The 16,906-nt window shown below is 45.1% G+C and overlaps 1 protein-coding gene across 5 annotated transcripts in view; it reads right to left on the bottom strand.

The window, feature by feature from the left end:
- The window catches only part of Spring1 (SREBF pathway regulator in golgi 1), a 78,379-nt gene that overhangs the window by 58,574 nt on the left and 2,899 nt on the right, over positions 1–16,906 (bottom strand). For 2 of the 5 annotated variants that reach the window (XM_087198274.1, XM_021257391.2), the window contains exons 2-5: positions 8,754–8,910; positions 4,490–4,641; positions 3,987–4,136; positions 1,640–2,201 (exon numbers count right to left, since the gene is read on the bottom strand). In XM_087198274.1, coding sequence (XP_087054400.1) covers positions 2,118–2,201; positions 3,987–4,136; positions 4,490–4,641; positions 8,754–8,910 — 543 coding nt within the window. In that variant the 3' untranslated portion in view covers positions 1,640–2,117. Of the gene's footprint in view, positions 1–1,639; positions 2,202–3,986; positions 4,137–4,489; positions 4,642–8,753; positions 8,911–16,906 lie in introns of those variants that run through there. The other 3 variants (XM_087198276.1, XM_004843719.4, XR_015446259.1) reach the window with 2 other exon arrangements.

The following is a 16,906-nucleotide window of genomic DNA, read 5'->3' as shown; positions in this document are numbered from 1 at the left end:
GATCAGAAGGTTGCAGTCACTGTGTGAAAGCAATGAACATGTACAATGTGCTATTCATATTCCAGTGCAAAGTCAAGACACCCATAAACAGGGCAAGCTGTGTCCATTAAGTCTACGTTACACTGCTCAGGGCCTGAAGTAACCTCAAAGAAGAGGGTGACACCAACATCAACCAGGGGAAGAACGACAGACTCCGTGCCAAGTTTCCGGAAAAGATGAGTGATAAACATGTGGCCATGCCGCCGCTCTGTCAGAGTCTGACTCCACACTGCTGAGTATACACAATCTGAAGAGCCAAGTGCACATTTGTTGGGATCTTACCGTACAAAACAGTTGCCTGACAGTGAACCCTCTAAGAAAACGTATTTAGGGGGGCAAATTGGGGAGGTAACTATAGCAGAGGAAGTAAAGGAAATTCCCACTGCATACTGCAGAAACCTACATACCAGAAGGCAAACAGGGCCCAAAGAAAAAAAGCTCCACTGAAAAGCAATTGTCAGGCTGAGGCAGAGGATCACCATGGTGAGGCCAGCCTGGATGACACAGTGAGTTCAAGGCCAGCCTGATCTATTATCGAAAGCCTATCTGAAAACAAAACAAAACAAAACAAAAAAACCAGAAAAGGAAAATAGTTGTTAAACCAGGCACACTGGGTGCACACCTGTAATCCCAGCATCCTGGGAGGCAGAGACAGGAGGACTGCAAGTTCAAGCCCAGCCTAAGCAATTTAGCAAATTAGTGAGACCCTGTCTCAAAATAAAAAACAAACAGAAAATAAACCAGCACCCTGCTTCCAGGTCAACTTGAACAACTGAAAAAATGAAAACCGGCTTGCCTCAGGCCCAGGTCAGGGAGGAGTCTGGGAAAGAGGCTTGTGCTGACGTGCCTCCTGAAATCCAAGGCAGGATGTTCAAGGCCAGGATGACTTAATCTCAGGGCCAAACACTGCACACCGCACGAGCCAGAGAGATCCACTTTACAGCTGGAAAATGTACAGCGCGTTAAGCCCTGGGTCCAGGACACAGCAGCAGCGCCCCTGTGCGGTACTCTAACAGTGACAATCACACACGTCTCCCACAGAGGGTAGCTACAAGAAACTACGGCCCTTTCACACAAAGCTGGGTTTTCGGTCTCAAAACTGAGTGGTGAACCTATGGCACATGTGCTGCAGCGGGTTGTTTGTACCCCTGAAAGCTCTAAAAGGTTTGCCATCACTGTCATCTGTAGGTTACAGCCTCAGAGGCTGACAGCAGAAGGGAAGAAGGGAGACAGCAGGTTGCACTGGCTCTCGCCTCACCACCAGGCCTCCGTGACAGGACAAGGCAGACGGGTGCCCTGTTACTGCGGCTACTGTGGGCAGTGGGAAGAGCGCTGCACCAGGCAAACTCCTCCAGGACAATGGGCGGATTTCTGGCTGAAACAGGGCCTCTCAGGACCCAGGGTACGAGTATATCCAATCTCCAGAAGAAAAGGGCCTGAGGGCCCATGGCTCTAAAGTGCTGGTGGTTTCACCCAGGACTAGAACAGAGCAGTGTCTTAGAGTTTTCAGATAATTTTAGAGATGCTAGGATATGCTTACTAGTTGTATGCAAGGCCCAGTCTTGAAGATGCTGTTAAATCAAAACCAAAAACAACTACCTAGAGAGAATATCCATTTTATCGGGGTGAAGGGATGATTTAACCCATGAAACTAAGAAGCAGCAAAAGTATTTCCTTGAGTATATTCAAGTAGAGTAGCAAGGCATTGTCCTACATCAAACATTGTATTTTTCCCACTTCTTCAAAGAAATCCAATAAATAAATGTACAGCGAAAGGGCCTGGATCAAAATGGCAACGGACACCAGACCAACCCCAGTCCTGGGTCCCTGTGCAGTCAGTGCTGGCCCAGCCCAGCCTGCAGCTTTCTTCCCACACGACTGGCTGCAGACTCCCCACCGCCTGACTGAAGGGCTCCATCTGGTACTGGCCCATGGCGAGTGGAGCCCCGTGACACCACAGGAGGTCAAAGCGAAGGCACGCTGGTGTTCTGGCACCACCTGGCTCCTCCAGTGGACGGGCCTGGGCAACGGAGGGGGCCCAGGTGAGCTCTCCAGGGAACGGCCTGTCAGTCTGTCCGTCACTCGGGGAAGAGCTCAGGCGGGCTCTCTCCGTAGCAGTACTTGGCTATGGGGTCCCGGTAGGTGTTCTCGTGCTGCACACTCTGTTGGCAAGAGGAAGACAGGCTGTGGTGAGAGGGCAGAGCTGCACACACTTCCCTCTTAGGAGCTCGAGGGAGTCCATCTCAGCTGGCATGCCAAGGAACGTTCTGGAGCACAGGAATGCCAAAGAAGCGGGCGAGATGGATCCAACCTCACCACATGACTGCTCTCCCGTCCACCACAGAGCTTCTGAATAACCTAAGTGTAGCCTGGGTGGACTGAGACAACTACTTTTTCTCAAATTATCTGAAACAGATTAAGATCCAACAGGTGATTGCACCTAACCCGGCGCTCCAAAAAAAAATTCAGTCCCCAGTAAGAGGCCCCGCAGAGACGCTATGGAGATGCACTTCAAACAGCTTCCAGGAAGTTTATGGAACCAAAGTTCTGGTGCAGGAGCCAAACCCCACAAAACCGCACAGGCCCCATTTGGCCCAGCAGAGTCCAAGTGTGATTTAGAGCGATCATCCCCAATGGCTAATTTTTCAGCAATTTATTTTCATACAAGCAACTTGAATTTTTGGCTGGCCTGGCGTTCATTAATTAGCCTACGACCAGTGCTAAGCAACTAAAGTGTAAGTATTCATCCAGTTTAATAGACACACAGCCAAATCGTCTCCCCCCAGGATACAGTTATCAAGCAACACTGAATGGCAACTGGGAAATCTCTACAATAAAAAAGAAAAGGCAGAAAGTAGAGTAGCTTCACTTAAGATTGGAAATAGGGCCGGGGATTTAGCTCAGTGGTTTCGCCGCCTGCTATGCAGGCGCAGGACCGGAGTTCGATCCCCAGTACCAAAAAGAAAAAAAAAAAAAGTTTGGAAATAACTCCTGGGTTTTATCAGTTGAGGAAAAAAATACTTTGCCTTTTCTAGCATTTCTCAGAATGAGGGAGGATATGAGGCAAAGTGAGTGCAGCCTTCCTCCATCGTTCCCTTCAAGTCCATTCCAGCGGAAAGCTCTTCCAGCAAAACAAGCCTGTCAGGACTTCTTAATGCTCTCAAATGCTTACTATACCGCTGCAACTTAAGAGGACACTGGATGCTCAGAGAGTCAACAGGGGCACAAAACCCAAAGGTGGACCACAGAAATCTGGCAAAGGGTACAAGTTTCAGAAAATGACAAATGAGTCTGTTACTTCAGACAAAGCCAGGAAAATCTTGGTGACATTGTGAATAGCAGCCAGAGGGGGGTGTTTGTCTAATAAGCACATTTGGTGGTTTTCCAAATGCTCTGCAGGCTGTGAGGCAGAGGCACAGGCTTGGACACTCTCCGTGGCAGAGGCAGCAGCAGATGTGATGTGTGACGCCCAAAGAGCACGGTGCTGATGACTGCACACTAATGTGCTGCAAGGCCTTGAGTTATTCATGTATTTTTAAACCCCACCTGCCTGATCCCCTTGAATCCTAAATTAAACCACAACTCTGCCCCAGAACAAATTATTGCTTATTCTAAATGAGGGGTTGCTGGAAAGCCTTAGTCAAGTTTCAGTCGAAGGAGGGGCGAGATCATCTAGGAGCTGGGCTATTAGGACTCCACCCAGACTTGAAAAAATTTTTTGCTTCCACTTAAGTGCAAACAGGCCCAGCAGACAGGTGAGCTGCGAGCTGATTGGACCCTGATTTAACATTAGTGGTTTACCTCCCCTAACTTGGGCAACTCTCATGCTGCCATTCTAACGCTATCATTACCCCAAACAAAGCAAGGCATAGCTGCACTCCAGCCTTTTCTCCATTGTCACTCCACCCAGTGTGTTCCTGCTGGTTTCCTCCAGCTGCCGATCCTACCTTCCTCCCCCAGGGAGAGATGGAAGAGCTTCTGACCTGGGAGGAGGTCCTGCATTTAGCCAGACATAACTCGAAGTGGTCTTCAACTGCCAGGAAGAGGTTCTGGAAGGCCACAGCTGCCCGGTTGAGGAAGCGCTCTAGGAGAAGTTGCTATGGAAACAAAAGTTAGTACCTATAATAATTCCAGACCAAGCCAGCACAAGGTAACCTTGGATCTCTCCCCTCAAATAAGAGAATGCTGATATGGGGGAGGGAAAGAGGGAGCCAGGGCTCTTAGGCACTAAATATCTAATCAGCCAAACAATGTTCCATTCTGTGAAAACCATTCAAGTCACTGGGAACCAGAGCCCTTGCAGACAAAGGCTGCTGCACAGCAGTGCGGCTGCCTCCTAAGTTCCTTTCTGACTCTTATAATCAGAAGAAGCTCCCTTGGGGAGCCGAAGCCCCACCATAAAATCAAGGCTGGAAGAGAGAGAGAGGCCCGGGGAAGCCGCCCCGCGTACCTTGCTGGGCTGCAGGCAGCAGGAGACACAGTATTCGTAGGCTCCACAGCAGCCGTTGGCCAGGCAGCCATCACAGCAGTACTGCTTCGCGCTGGGGATGCTGACATCACAGCAGCCATTGGCCAGCAAGTCCTTCCGCTCACAGACATAGCCTGCAATTCAGACACCAGCCTCAGCATGAAACCAGCTGTCCCCACCTCCCTATCAAGGGTACCCAGGAAGCAGCAGAGGAGCCAGGTACAAGAAGGCAACAAAGAAGGTGGCAGTGGGGGAACCCTAAGCACCGAAGATTCACAGTGGACATCATGATGAACGCTGGCATCCCCGAGCGAGCGGTACAGAAACTGGGACTCCTGTGGAACTAGGTTCTATGTCACCACCTTCCCAGACCTTTCAGTCTGCTGTCCCTTGTTGGATCTCATCACCATGGCAAGCCACTCCCAGAGTTTGTGTTCTGACCTATGCAAGCCAGGCTCAGGCTCTCATCTGGGCCTGAAGGACAATGTCACTTCTTTAAAAATTAATAATAATCATCCATCATCTGAAGATAGGAAAAACAAAGGCATTTATTTACAAAAGTGAGATCTTTCTAGATCTGAGGAACAAATATTCTTTAAAAATACCTTTTAATGGGACTAGGGATTTAGCTCAGTGGTTTTGCCACCTGCCGCGCAAGCACAAGGACCCGAGTTCGATCCCCGTTACCAAAAAAAAAAAAAACCTTTTAATGTATGCCTGTAATCCCAGCACTTGAGAGGCTGAGGCAGGAGGATCACCATGCATTTGAGGCCAGCCTGGTCTACATAGTGAGAGCTTGTCTCAAAAAACCAAAAGCCAAGCATATACACACACATATACACACTCACGTGCACACGCATACACACACATATATTTAAATGCTTGTTGGTTATTTAGTAATTTAGAGGATTTTTCACACAGAAATAGTCACGTCTAACCTTTTTGAAGCTGATTTACTTTGCCTGCAACTGTACATACCAGGGACTCAATCCTCCTGAGCGTTAGGGAACATAATTCTCTAACACCTAGGGAACAGAAAACTTCCCAACTCCCTGCACTCCTTAGAGATCCCATCATCCAGATATACACATCCCCTCCACACCAGTCGATTCATGCTCTACTTTAGAAGAAGAACATCCTTACGGAAGCTAATTTATAATTCAGAGCTGCTAAACAGACATTTCTCTACATCCTTCCGGGAGTGGGACAGAGAAATGTAGGAGTAAGCCCACGAGGGCCACCACCGGGCCTTGAGAAGCTCCAGGTGCATGATGGGCCCCGGGTGTGTGCAGAGGCCCCAGGTGCGGAGCAGCTGTTCCCACATCGCTCCACTCCAGACGCCCCAGCTTCCCAGTCCTCAGAGAACGACATTTGGTAAAGTATAAGGCTGTTTTCAGAAACTACTCTGGAAAATAATACTGTGCAAAAGCGGGAGGCACCAAAAGAATGACAACGATGGACAGACTGAGGGGCCTCACCTAATGTTTGGGAAACGGAGGCCTGGAGAGGACCAGAGCCTAGACATCCGGGAACTGGTGCCTTTTGTTGTATGGCTGTAAACTATGCTATCCCACCTCCTAACTTAGAAGAGGATGGGGCCACGGATTTAGCTCAGTGGTGCCGTCGCCTGCCTCACAAGCGCAAGGTCCCAAGTTCGATCCCCGGTATCAAAAAAAATAAAAATAAAGTAAATTAAGAGAGGATGCTTTTAATGTCATACATAGTAAATACTTCTGGATTCTTCCCAAGTATTCCTATTCATTTTCTTTATGGGTATCATCATCAACAACAACAACCACAAAAATCCAAGCGAGCTGGCATTTTTCTCAAGAGTTCCTTCCAAATGATACACTCTGTGCTAGAAAGATGTAAAATATTATGTGACCTAAACTCCACTTGCTGAAATTATCTGCCTGCCCTGTTCCACCATATAAATGTCAGTGTCTCAGGCGTTCTTTTCCTTCCCAGTGCCAACTCCCAGCATTTGGCCTTGAAACTGCAGGTCTAACTTCTGGGGAAATAAGTTCATTGATCACTCATTTCGCATCCCGAATCTACTCATGCAAATGTTATTTCCAACAAGGAGTCCTGTGAGATCACAGCCTCAAAATGTGTTGCTATTGCCAGGGAAATTAACTTTCAACCTCTGAGAACTTTGTAATTCTAATCGGTTGTCTTATTTAATAATGTGTTAGTCTGGCAATATTCACGGTGGCATCTGCTTGCTAAAAGGCATAAAAAACTTGTTACAAGTTTTGTTTATTAAATCACTTCTCCAATATTCATGAAGATAAAACCTATAGCTCTTGGGTTTTCACTGGTGGGTTAATTCCTAGAATTTTTCACTCCAGGATTTTGTGAGCCTTTGTTTCCCTAAATTAACCAGAAGAAGAGTATTCTTTTGCTAGCTATGATAAAAGAACATGACTGTCAGGTAAAAGGGCCGAAGACCAAGACCAGACCAGGCCACAACAAGCCTTTATTAGGGGAATAGATCTGCCAGGCTGTCTCTGAACAAAGGAGAAACAAAAGCAATATGGCCGGGGCAGGGAGAGTCTTTTATAGAGACTGGGGTGGGGTTTGTAGGGGCTGAGGCGGGGTTGAGTGAGGTAGTGACTAGGGAATGGAGAAGCCGGTGATGTCACCAGGTGGTAGGAGGTGAGCGAGTATTAGGTTACTCTCTAGGCGGGAACAGGGGCATGCCGGGAAGAAGGGTTTATTCTTTGGTGGGAGCCTCCATCTTGGCATGACGTCACACAGGGGAGGGGGCAAGGCACGATAGGAAGAGGGCAGCCACTATACATAAGAGCTGCTGAGGTGGTGGGAGACCTATCAATGACATTCTGCTTATAATGCAGTGCTAAATATTAAAGTTAAAGCATAACTTTAATGTTTATTTTATTTTCCTGTTTTCTCAGTCTGTCAGAAATAGGCCCCTGCACCGAGCCGAGACTCCTGTCCTAGTCATGGTCTACCCATTAACTAGCTGTGGCATCTTGTGGAAGCTCATTTCCTTTACTCAGCTTGGGTATGTGCTCTTCTCCCCAGGTGAGCAATTTTCCTCTGCATCTTTTCTTTATTTTGAAATAATCTCATCTCTAGTTGAGGACTTTGAGACCTGTTTGAAAAGTTTTGTTATTGTGCAGGGGGTGCAATTTTTTTCTTTTTGTTGTTTAGCCGTAATGCACTCCGGCTTTCATTTTAAAGACAGCATGTATTTTGTTCGGGTTGGCTTCTTCACAAGTAGATGGAGATTCCAATACAGGCTTACCTTAATTCCAATACTGTCATGTTCATAATCCATTTGTTCTGAAACTCCTTGAAATGGGGTGAAATTTATGCTTACAAACAAATTTTTAAAACTATGTTATTTGCAAACTGCTAGTTGAAAAAGAAAAAGAAATCTGCAGAGCAATCAGAACACTAGATATCCTCAAGGAGAAATTGCTACTTCTCTCATGTGGCAATGGTATTTTGTGTTTATGGGTTATAAATAGAGTCCCTGGGCGTCTGGGGTAAGTTCCTTAACTTGGTGTCTATCCCTTCACCTACAAAGGCGGCTTAGGGTTGTTGCAAAATCAAAGGAGGTGTTCAAAGAATGGCTGTGGCCCAGGGGCAGCACTCAATGCCGGCTAAGCAGTGGGCGGAAGGAGTCTCTTCAGGAGGCCGGAGTCACCTCCACATGGTAAGAGCTCTAGCTGGGCTGGAGTCTGTCTCACCAACACAGCAATCGCCTTTCTTCCTTTAAGCTTAAAAGAAGTGAGAAAGCCTTCCGCTGACATGCTCACTGTAAGGAGAACACATCTGAACGTGTCTGTAACTCGTCTGAAATTCTCTGGTCAGTCCATCAGCAAGTGCATTTCCTGAGTGTCAACACTGTGCGTTTTCTTCAGGAGGAAAACCTGGCTCTTATCCTACAGCTTTCAGATCAAGATAAGAAGGAAAGAGCATCCAGCTCCAAAGCTAGGACACTGCCGAGAGATCAGGAGCAGCCTAGAGACTGATGGACCGTAAGGTACTAACACTGGAAGCTGCAGGCAAGAGGAAGTGTCAAGAACGGGAGTCACCAATCCAGGGGCTCTGATGGGCGAGTACAGTAGGAAAGATAAAGCAGACGCAGGAAACCTTGGAAATAAACACAGAGGGAAAATCCACTATGGAAGAATCCCTACTAAAACCTGAGCTCTATGGTGGCCCAGCGGCACACAGTCTCCTGACCGTGGAAGGGCAAGGGTGGCCACCTTACCTAGCTCGTCCGTGATGAGGTGCTTCCCTTGAATGGAGTTTCGGCACTGGTTGCTGGGCCGGCTGCTGTTGCCCAGGTTAAACTGCACCTTCCATGGAATAGGCTGCTCATGGTCTCGAATCTGGAGAAGGTTCCGATCTCTCACCGCCCTCTCCTCCTGCAGAGAGACCATAAACGAGAAGGTTAAAGGACGTTTTCTCAAACCTCACCAAGTTTTCACCGAAACTACGGGAAGAGGATAGAAACACTAAAAAGTTTGCACTGCAGGAATCCGTTCTTCTGATATAACCAAAAGTCCAAGCAAAGTCATGAAATAAGCCAGCATGAAAAAGTAGTAAGTTAGGGCTTTGCTTACCAATTGACATATTTACACATATGGCCCAGGATGATATGCACATTATAAATGTATATAAAAGTATTAGTTTTATGAAAAAAAATTTGGAAGAAATAAAGCTTTTTTTTCTTATGGAGAGTCATTTAGGGTTTTTTTTAATGTTAAAACAAATACATTGCAGAATAGAATGCAAAACTTAAATATTTTTAAAATAGAAGAGGAAGTATTTTTTGTGACTGTCATCTCAGACTGTAGCCAGGCACATCGAGAATATGAGGTCCCTTTCATATGTAGTTGCAGGTACTTTGCTACGTGCATATGGGAAACCCGAATTAAGGGCTGACTTTAGGGGTCAGAAGGAGCAGGTCACCTCACACGAGTGTTCTGTGAAAGAATACTGCATATGCCAGCCTTACGGCACCTTTCTCCACAGAGCCATCCTGGCCACGCAGCCTGCTGCCCAAATGGACAGAGGGAAGAGCTGCCCTGGGACATGAATTTAGACCCTTTCTCTTCATCTTCCAGCCAAGCCCTGAAATAACAGAGCTTTCAAAACCACTTTTTTTATACTACTAATGAAACTAAGGAGGAAGGTGCCCCAGTGCCAGAAAATAAGCCAAGCATGAGACAGCCATCTTCTGGATGCTTCAATTCATTACTGGAAAACAAAACAATTATAAAAGACTCTCCCGGAGGCTTTCATGGACATTAAACATTCACCACTCTAATAGAGTTCCTTGGCTTTTGCCATTAAGAATGATTTGTCATGTGTTGCTTTTTAAGCAAAGGGGACTGACTTTGAAAATTTAATGGCAAAGCTTATTTACTTTTAAAGAATGGAAAAGATCTTTGTACTTACTAAGGTTTCTTTAGGAAAATAATCTGGGAACAGCTATTAACATTTAAAATACACACGCCCATGTACTTTTGGCCCAGCAAACCCTTTCTGAGGACCATCCACTAGAAAACACCAATGTGTAAGGTGCTGACTACAGCACTGTTTCAACATCAGAGAAAACTGGAAAGCCAACAGGGAATGACTGAATAAATACTGGTATAGACCTGCAGTAAAATCAAAGCTAGACTGCAGTGACAGCTATATAGGTGGTTCTTAAATCTAACTTGCATGCAAGGTTATGCACAGAGCTTAAGACAAATTCTGGGTAAGACTTAGAATTGATCCCCGAGCCTACTATCAGACAAGGAGAAAAGTCTGTGGAGGAGACCAGGAAATCAGTATTTCTAAAGTACTCAGGTGACTTTAATAGGTAGACAGGGTTGCAAACTGCTGGATATGTGTAACATATTAAATAAAAAAGCAAGGTGCAAAATAATGCGTGTATTGCCACATGGTATATTATTATGATAATATAACACAGGGCAGTGGGAGCAGTACCTTGATAAAGGTATAGAAAGATATAGTACAATTATTACTGTGGGAGGGACATGAGTAACTTAAAATTTTATCATCTTTGGAATATTATTTTCAACTTAAAACATACTTATCATTAACAGTAGGAGAAACTAAGAGTTCGCAAGAACTACATTATCTTTGCAACTTTTCTGTAAAAATGTAATTATTCCATAATAAAAGGTGTTTGTTTGTTTTTACAACAAACAAAAAACATGATTCCCAACATTAAAGACAGAAGCCACTCACAATTCCATCACTTCAATAAAACTGTGTTTGTTTTTTATTATTAGCTCCTGGCCTCTGACCCTGGTTCATACTACAAATTAGGATGTTTTGCATTTAGCTCTTCTTGACACTAATTGGATAGTAAAACATTTCCAAGTACCTACATTATCTTGATAATCGAAGTTTTAAGACTATATAATAATCCATCATGTTGATGTGCCATAATTTAGTGAACACATGTTCCACAGATCAACATTAGGCTCAGGCTTTTGTTGTCATAGATAGGACTGCAATAAAATATAGGGGTTTAAAAAATGGTCTTGAATAATTTATAATGATAAATTCTATATAGTGCCAAATAACTTCCCCAAAGTTTTAGCTACCATCTGTAATACTACCAGCATTTAAACAGCAGTGCTCCCAACTCTACCACAACCCCACCAGGCCTGGATTTTGTTCTTTAGTTTACTAAGTATGTACAAAGTAGTCCTTCAAGGTGGTCTTCACTTCTGTTCTGCCCCTCCCTTCTGTTTCTTTTAAAATAAAGAAATGGCTCTGGTAGGCACTGGATAGTTACACAAAAACAACATCTGTATTCCTCGGTTACTGCTAGAGGAGCTAAGTGCAGGAGTCCTGGGAATTGGGACAAATCACTTAGGTGCACACTGCTTAAGTATCTGAAAATTCATACCCGGCTGCCCTACTGGGACTGCATCAGTTAACTGCATAATCAAGCTTTGTGCGAGCTAAACTGAGCTGCAAATGCAGCTCTGGATAAATTAATAGCCATAAAGACTATTAAGAGGCTGGTCGGAGTACAGCAAAACGGCTCTTACAACAAGGTTCAAAGTGCCCTCAGCATTATTCCCAAGCTATCCTGTTATTCTTCCTGGAAGAAAACAGAGTTCACGGACAAGCGCACCTCAGATAGATCCCTGCCACGTAACTATACTCCTGGTAAACAGGAAAGCAGTTCTCCTAGCCCTTGAACTTGTTTTCAAACATGAATATTCAAGCCCTTGCCCAGAGGACTGTGAGTAAGGCAGAGATGACATCATGTGATGCCCTGGCTCGAGTCCCTTTTCTGAAGGCCTGGTCTGTGGGCTGCGGGGAAGGACAGCTGGGACACTGCACCATCGGCAGGGAGTTTAAACTTTCCCCAACTCCTCCCCATCCTACTAGGTCGTCTCCACGCTAAGCTTTTCCCATGTACGTGTATACAGTTTTCATTCAAGATTTATTCAAAGGTAGGCATCTTCACAAAGGGCTAAGGATGCAGAGACAAAGGTAGTCAGGTTATCTGTTCTCCAGGAGTCTCCAGAAGCTGCTGGTGAGACGGTGCGCAGCACCGAATCAGTGCAATCACTGGCTGCAGATGTTACAACAGTGTCCACACAGGTACTCTGAGGTCTAAGAAAAAGCACGGGAACTGAAAGGAGCAAAAATATTCCCTACTTAATTCATAATTGGAAGGAGCTACTGAAATGTCTTTATCGTCACTGCGTGTTACTCTGCTTTAGATTTTCAAAAGGTATATTAAGAACTGCTCTGTGGTTTTTAGAGATTATCCTAAGGGTCAAATGAGATAAATGTCCCAGGTAAATAGTGAGGCACTTAAACATGTATCGCTGCCCTGATGATTTGCCTCTGAGGGATGGGGATGTAGCTCAGTGTACAGCACTTGTTTAATATGCCCAAGAAAGAAAAGCTTGCTCACGTATCCCAGAAAGAGGAAGGGATAAAGGCCAGAGGACACCCAAGTGCCTAATACTTGTGAGATGCAGCCTGGTAAAGGAAAAAAAAAGCATTAAGAGCTTTTCAAGATGGTGAAAATGCTTACGTGTTCTTAATTACATGAAGAAAAGAAGCGTGGAGAATGACAGGAAGAGAGTGAGTACGCCGGCAGACAGAGAGCGGCCCTGTCTGGCTGGTGAGGGTACAGGGGATGGCGCCCTCCCTCTGCTCGCCAGGGCACTTTACAAAGCAGAAGACACACGGATCTTGGTAAATGCTGAAAACCCCAAGCCCAACGGCCAGATTCACAGCTCTCTTATGATTTATTTTAATGCACTTCAGATAGCATCTAAGTGGGCACCAATTTACGTACTACTTAGAGCCAAAGATGTTAACATGTTTTCAAAGAGTTGTGCAAACAGCCCTGAGACTTGTTCGAGCCACAGGACCTTGGAGACCCCATCCCCTCCAGCCCTGGACACAGGCACACAGGCCAGGGGCCTCAGCTAGGCCCGCCTGCCACTCTGTCCTGGCATTCCGTGAGGTTTTGCATCATCAATCAGTGTGCAAATCACTCTGCCGACACAGGCTTCGCTGCGGTGCCCCAGCTCTTGGGTCTGGCAGTCACAGCACCCCTCCTCACCCCTCCGACACTGGGGCTGGCTGCACCCTGGTAAAGGACGTGCTCGCCAAGTCACCTGGCAGGCTTGCCACCCAGCTCCCTCCCCTGGCTGCGCCCACCTCACTAACTTCTCCAGCCCTCCCATCTCTAAGGAAGCAAACTATCCCCCAAAGCATTCATTAACATGCAATCCAAAGAAAAGAGGAGTCCAGAGCAGCAGAGGCTAACTGACTACTCTCCAGGCAAAACTGCTCCCCAAGTTCCCTCTCACCCAAGCAGAGCTGAGGATCGCAGGGCACTATCAGGACTGCAAGGCCACTTGGCAATGAACACAAACATCACCCCTTCCACCTCGCCCCACACTCTTCCTCTTACCATCCCCACTCTGCAGATGAGGAGCTTAAGGCCAGGCCAGAGGAGACATACTCACACCCGGATGCTGGGCTGCAGAGGCAGAGGGCCAAGCCAGAAGCCCGCACAGAGCAGGGCAGCCAAGCAAACAGGAGGAGAGCCACAGGCAGAATGCAACAGGATGGGAGGCTCGAAGGTGTTTGTCCTGGGACACTTAATATGCTTGGAAAAGTTACTGTGGACCCCAATATGTGCACTTATGTGAGTTATGGCTACTGGTGCCTACCATATGAACAACTGAGACCTAATTTCTTAAAATGTTTTAAATCAAGTATTCATTTTAAAATAATGAATTCATACCATGCTAGCACTTTTTTGTGGAAAAAATGTTTTTCACAAAAATTTAGTGATAAGAAGGGCAATGTTTTCAAATTTCTGTGAATCTTTGTAATGTCTGGTTTGATGGGAGACAGTTGGATTCTCATATCCTCCTCTGCATTCATTCGAGCTGCAACAATCTGTTGTTTGGGCTGAGGCATAGGAAGAAAATCTACCTCACACAGATGTGTGGCTGTGAAGGGATGAGGAATCCAGCAGCTTTTGCAGGAATTATGGATGATACTATGCCATACTTAACATCAAATACTACACCAAAATTTGACATGTGTAATTTCTTACAGGTTCATTGACATGGTGCAACCACTTTGGAAGAACAGTCATGCAGTTCTTCAAAAAGTTCAACAGTTACTTCTGTTCCATTCCTAGATCTGGGCCCAAGAGAAATGAAGACACAGGTAGAAACAAACCAAATGTCTATCAATAATGATGGGAAATTGATAGATGGTTAGAGTAGAATATTCACGCATAAACATGAAGTTCTGATACATGCGGTAACACAGATCAATCCTGAAAATATTATGCCCAGTCACAAAAGCCTACATATTATATGATTTCATTTACATAAATATCTAGAATGAGCTAATCTATAGAAACACAAAGTCAGTCAGTGATTATTTAGGGCTGAGATGGAGGGATAGAAAGATGATGAAATACTCTAAAATAGGATTGTGGTGAATTTACTAAACTGTACACTTTAAATGGATGAGTAACACAATTATATGAATGTAAATTATTCCCAATATAACTGTTGCCAAATAACAGTTCAGTACAATGTTGTCTCTAAAACCATGTCAATGAATTTTTCATACAATGTTACAACAGAATCCATGAGCCTATCTTGTTCTTTGAACAGACCTTATGCAGATCTTCCAAATGTTGACACATTTTCATTACATAATATCAAAAAGCCACATTTGTTAATATTACCAATGATCTAATAGAAGTCTTTCAAGTGTTGGAAAGTTATCAAGCTCAGGGTAGCGGATAACACATTTTCCAAAATTCTAATTTTCACCTCAAAGCTTGAATTTTATCTTTGGCAACAAATAATGTCAGATGTTTCCTGCGAAGGAACAGGTTCATTTCATTCGTTTTCAAGAAAGCACTTACCAAATATCCAAGTCTCAGTACTATGGCCTATTCTTTCAGGTAAAAATAGTATTCTGAGGAAACAGTATGGAGCAGCCAGTCCAGCCCTCGACTAAGCGGGCAAACGCTCTTCCCCAACACACTCTCCAAGTTTAGCAGCACAGTGCTTGAAGGGTCTCTTTCCCACCTCTCTGTACACAGAAGATGGGTGCCCAAGGTCAAGGGTTAGCAAACTTAAGTCATTTTTACTCCAAATGTGCTAGTGAAGAATGCAATGGCTGCTAGCATATCAGATGCTGCTGACTCCACTAGTCCTGGATACCAGTTTCACCCACCATTTCTTTGGCACCATGAGTAAAAGTGACAACACACGAAAAAACAAAGAAAGACATATGACATGTTAATAATTTTTGAAAATCATTTTGATGGTCCAGAGCTCCTAAAAAGGTCTGAGAAGCCTCCAGGGTCTGCACACCACATTGGAAACCAATGGGCTAGGTCAGTGGTGGCAAACCTGTGGCACGCATGCCACAACAGGCTGTGTGTATCACTGAAAGCTCTAAAAGGTTTGCCATCACTGGTTAAGGTTATTCTAAGAAAAGAAATCTCAGGAGCTTAACGTTACAGATTATTATTACCTGTTCTTGTTAGCAGCCTAAAATGAGTGAGCCAGGGGCTCTGTTCATCCTTGTCTCTCAGCTGCAAAAGGCTCCCTCTACTCTCTCCACTCTTCTCCTAAGTCAGGGGAGGGTAACAGGCACTGCCCAAAGCCTAAAAGTAACCTCTTACACTGTGAGCCAAAGCAGGCCATATGGCCCCTCCTACTTGAAAAGAGGGTGAGAAATCATCCCACCTGCACCCAGAGGAGGATGACCCAGGTGAGAAGATCTCTATTGATTCCTGGAGGAGGCCAGCAAAGGACACAGGTGTGTGAGTGGCCCAGAGGCCAACACGTGTCCAGCAATCTGAAGCATGCAGTTTGGCTCATACCCCTGATTGTCATCAGACAGGAATGGAGACCCGGTGCTAACAAATCTCTTGGTTTTTCAAGAGAAGCTAGAAGATTTATTTGAAATCTCATACATTTTTAATCCCATCGCTGAAAAACACTGTGCGAACACTGCAGGCTTGCTGTTTCATCTGTCGTGATGTTACAAGTTAAAAACATGGGCTTTAAAAATCAGGCAGACCTGCATCAAATCTCAATCCGCACCTTCACAAAGGAATGATATCCCTAACCATAGAATTCCCATAAAGAGCAAAAAAACACAATAGTAAAACAGTCAAAAGCATGTAGGGCAAAATAGAATAGCCAAACTGTCACACATCAGGATGTTTAACTTCACCAACAGTCAGGGAAATAGAAGGCAAAAGAACAGCCTACCCAAAAATAAATTTCAAATTCAAGATTTAAAACACGAAAAATGAGATGGGCAAATGATATAAACTAGTCATTTTTAGAAACACCAATCCAAATGGCCTGAAGTCTATGAAAATACATTCCACACAGTGGTGCATACCTGTAATCCCAACACTCAGGAGGCTGAGGCAGGAGGCTTAGGAGTTCAAGACCAGCCTGTATTACATAGCAAGACTTTGTATCAGAAAAAACAAAAGTTCCACCTGTGCACATACCAATTAAAACACAAGTACCTTCTCCCACACACTTTTGCAAGAGCACAAAGGCTGACAATATGTTGTTAAAGATGTGGGGGAAGAAGCACTCTCTTCATTTCTGTTAGAAGTAGAATGAGTGGCTATGCGCCGACAGTGTGACCCTATGCAGTGACTTCGAGACCTGTATTCCCTGGGAAGGTGCAATGTGGAAGAGCACACCACGTGTGACCAGCAGCTTCAGCAGCAGGCCACCTGTGCAGCCATGGACTGCTAGGGACTGAATGTTTCTCCCTAAACACCCATGTGCTAAAGCCCTAATCCGCAGAGGTCAAATTCGGAGATGAGGGCATTGGGTGGGGTGGTTAATC

This window comes from Heterocephalus glaber, unplaced genomic scaffold, assembly GCF_053883595.1.
Source record: "Heterocephalus glaber isolate CG9 unplaced genomic scaffold, H.glaber_assembly_v1.0 deba00001687, whole genome shotgun sequence".
Lineage (NCBI taxonomy): Eukaryota > Metazoa > Chordata > Mammalia > Rodentia > Bathyergidae > Heterocephalus > Heterocephalus glaber.
The sequence above is the reverse complement of the archived record's forward strand: the minus strand, read 5'-3'. Positions and strand labels throughout refer to the sequence as shown.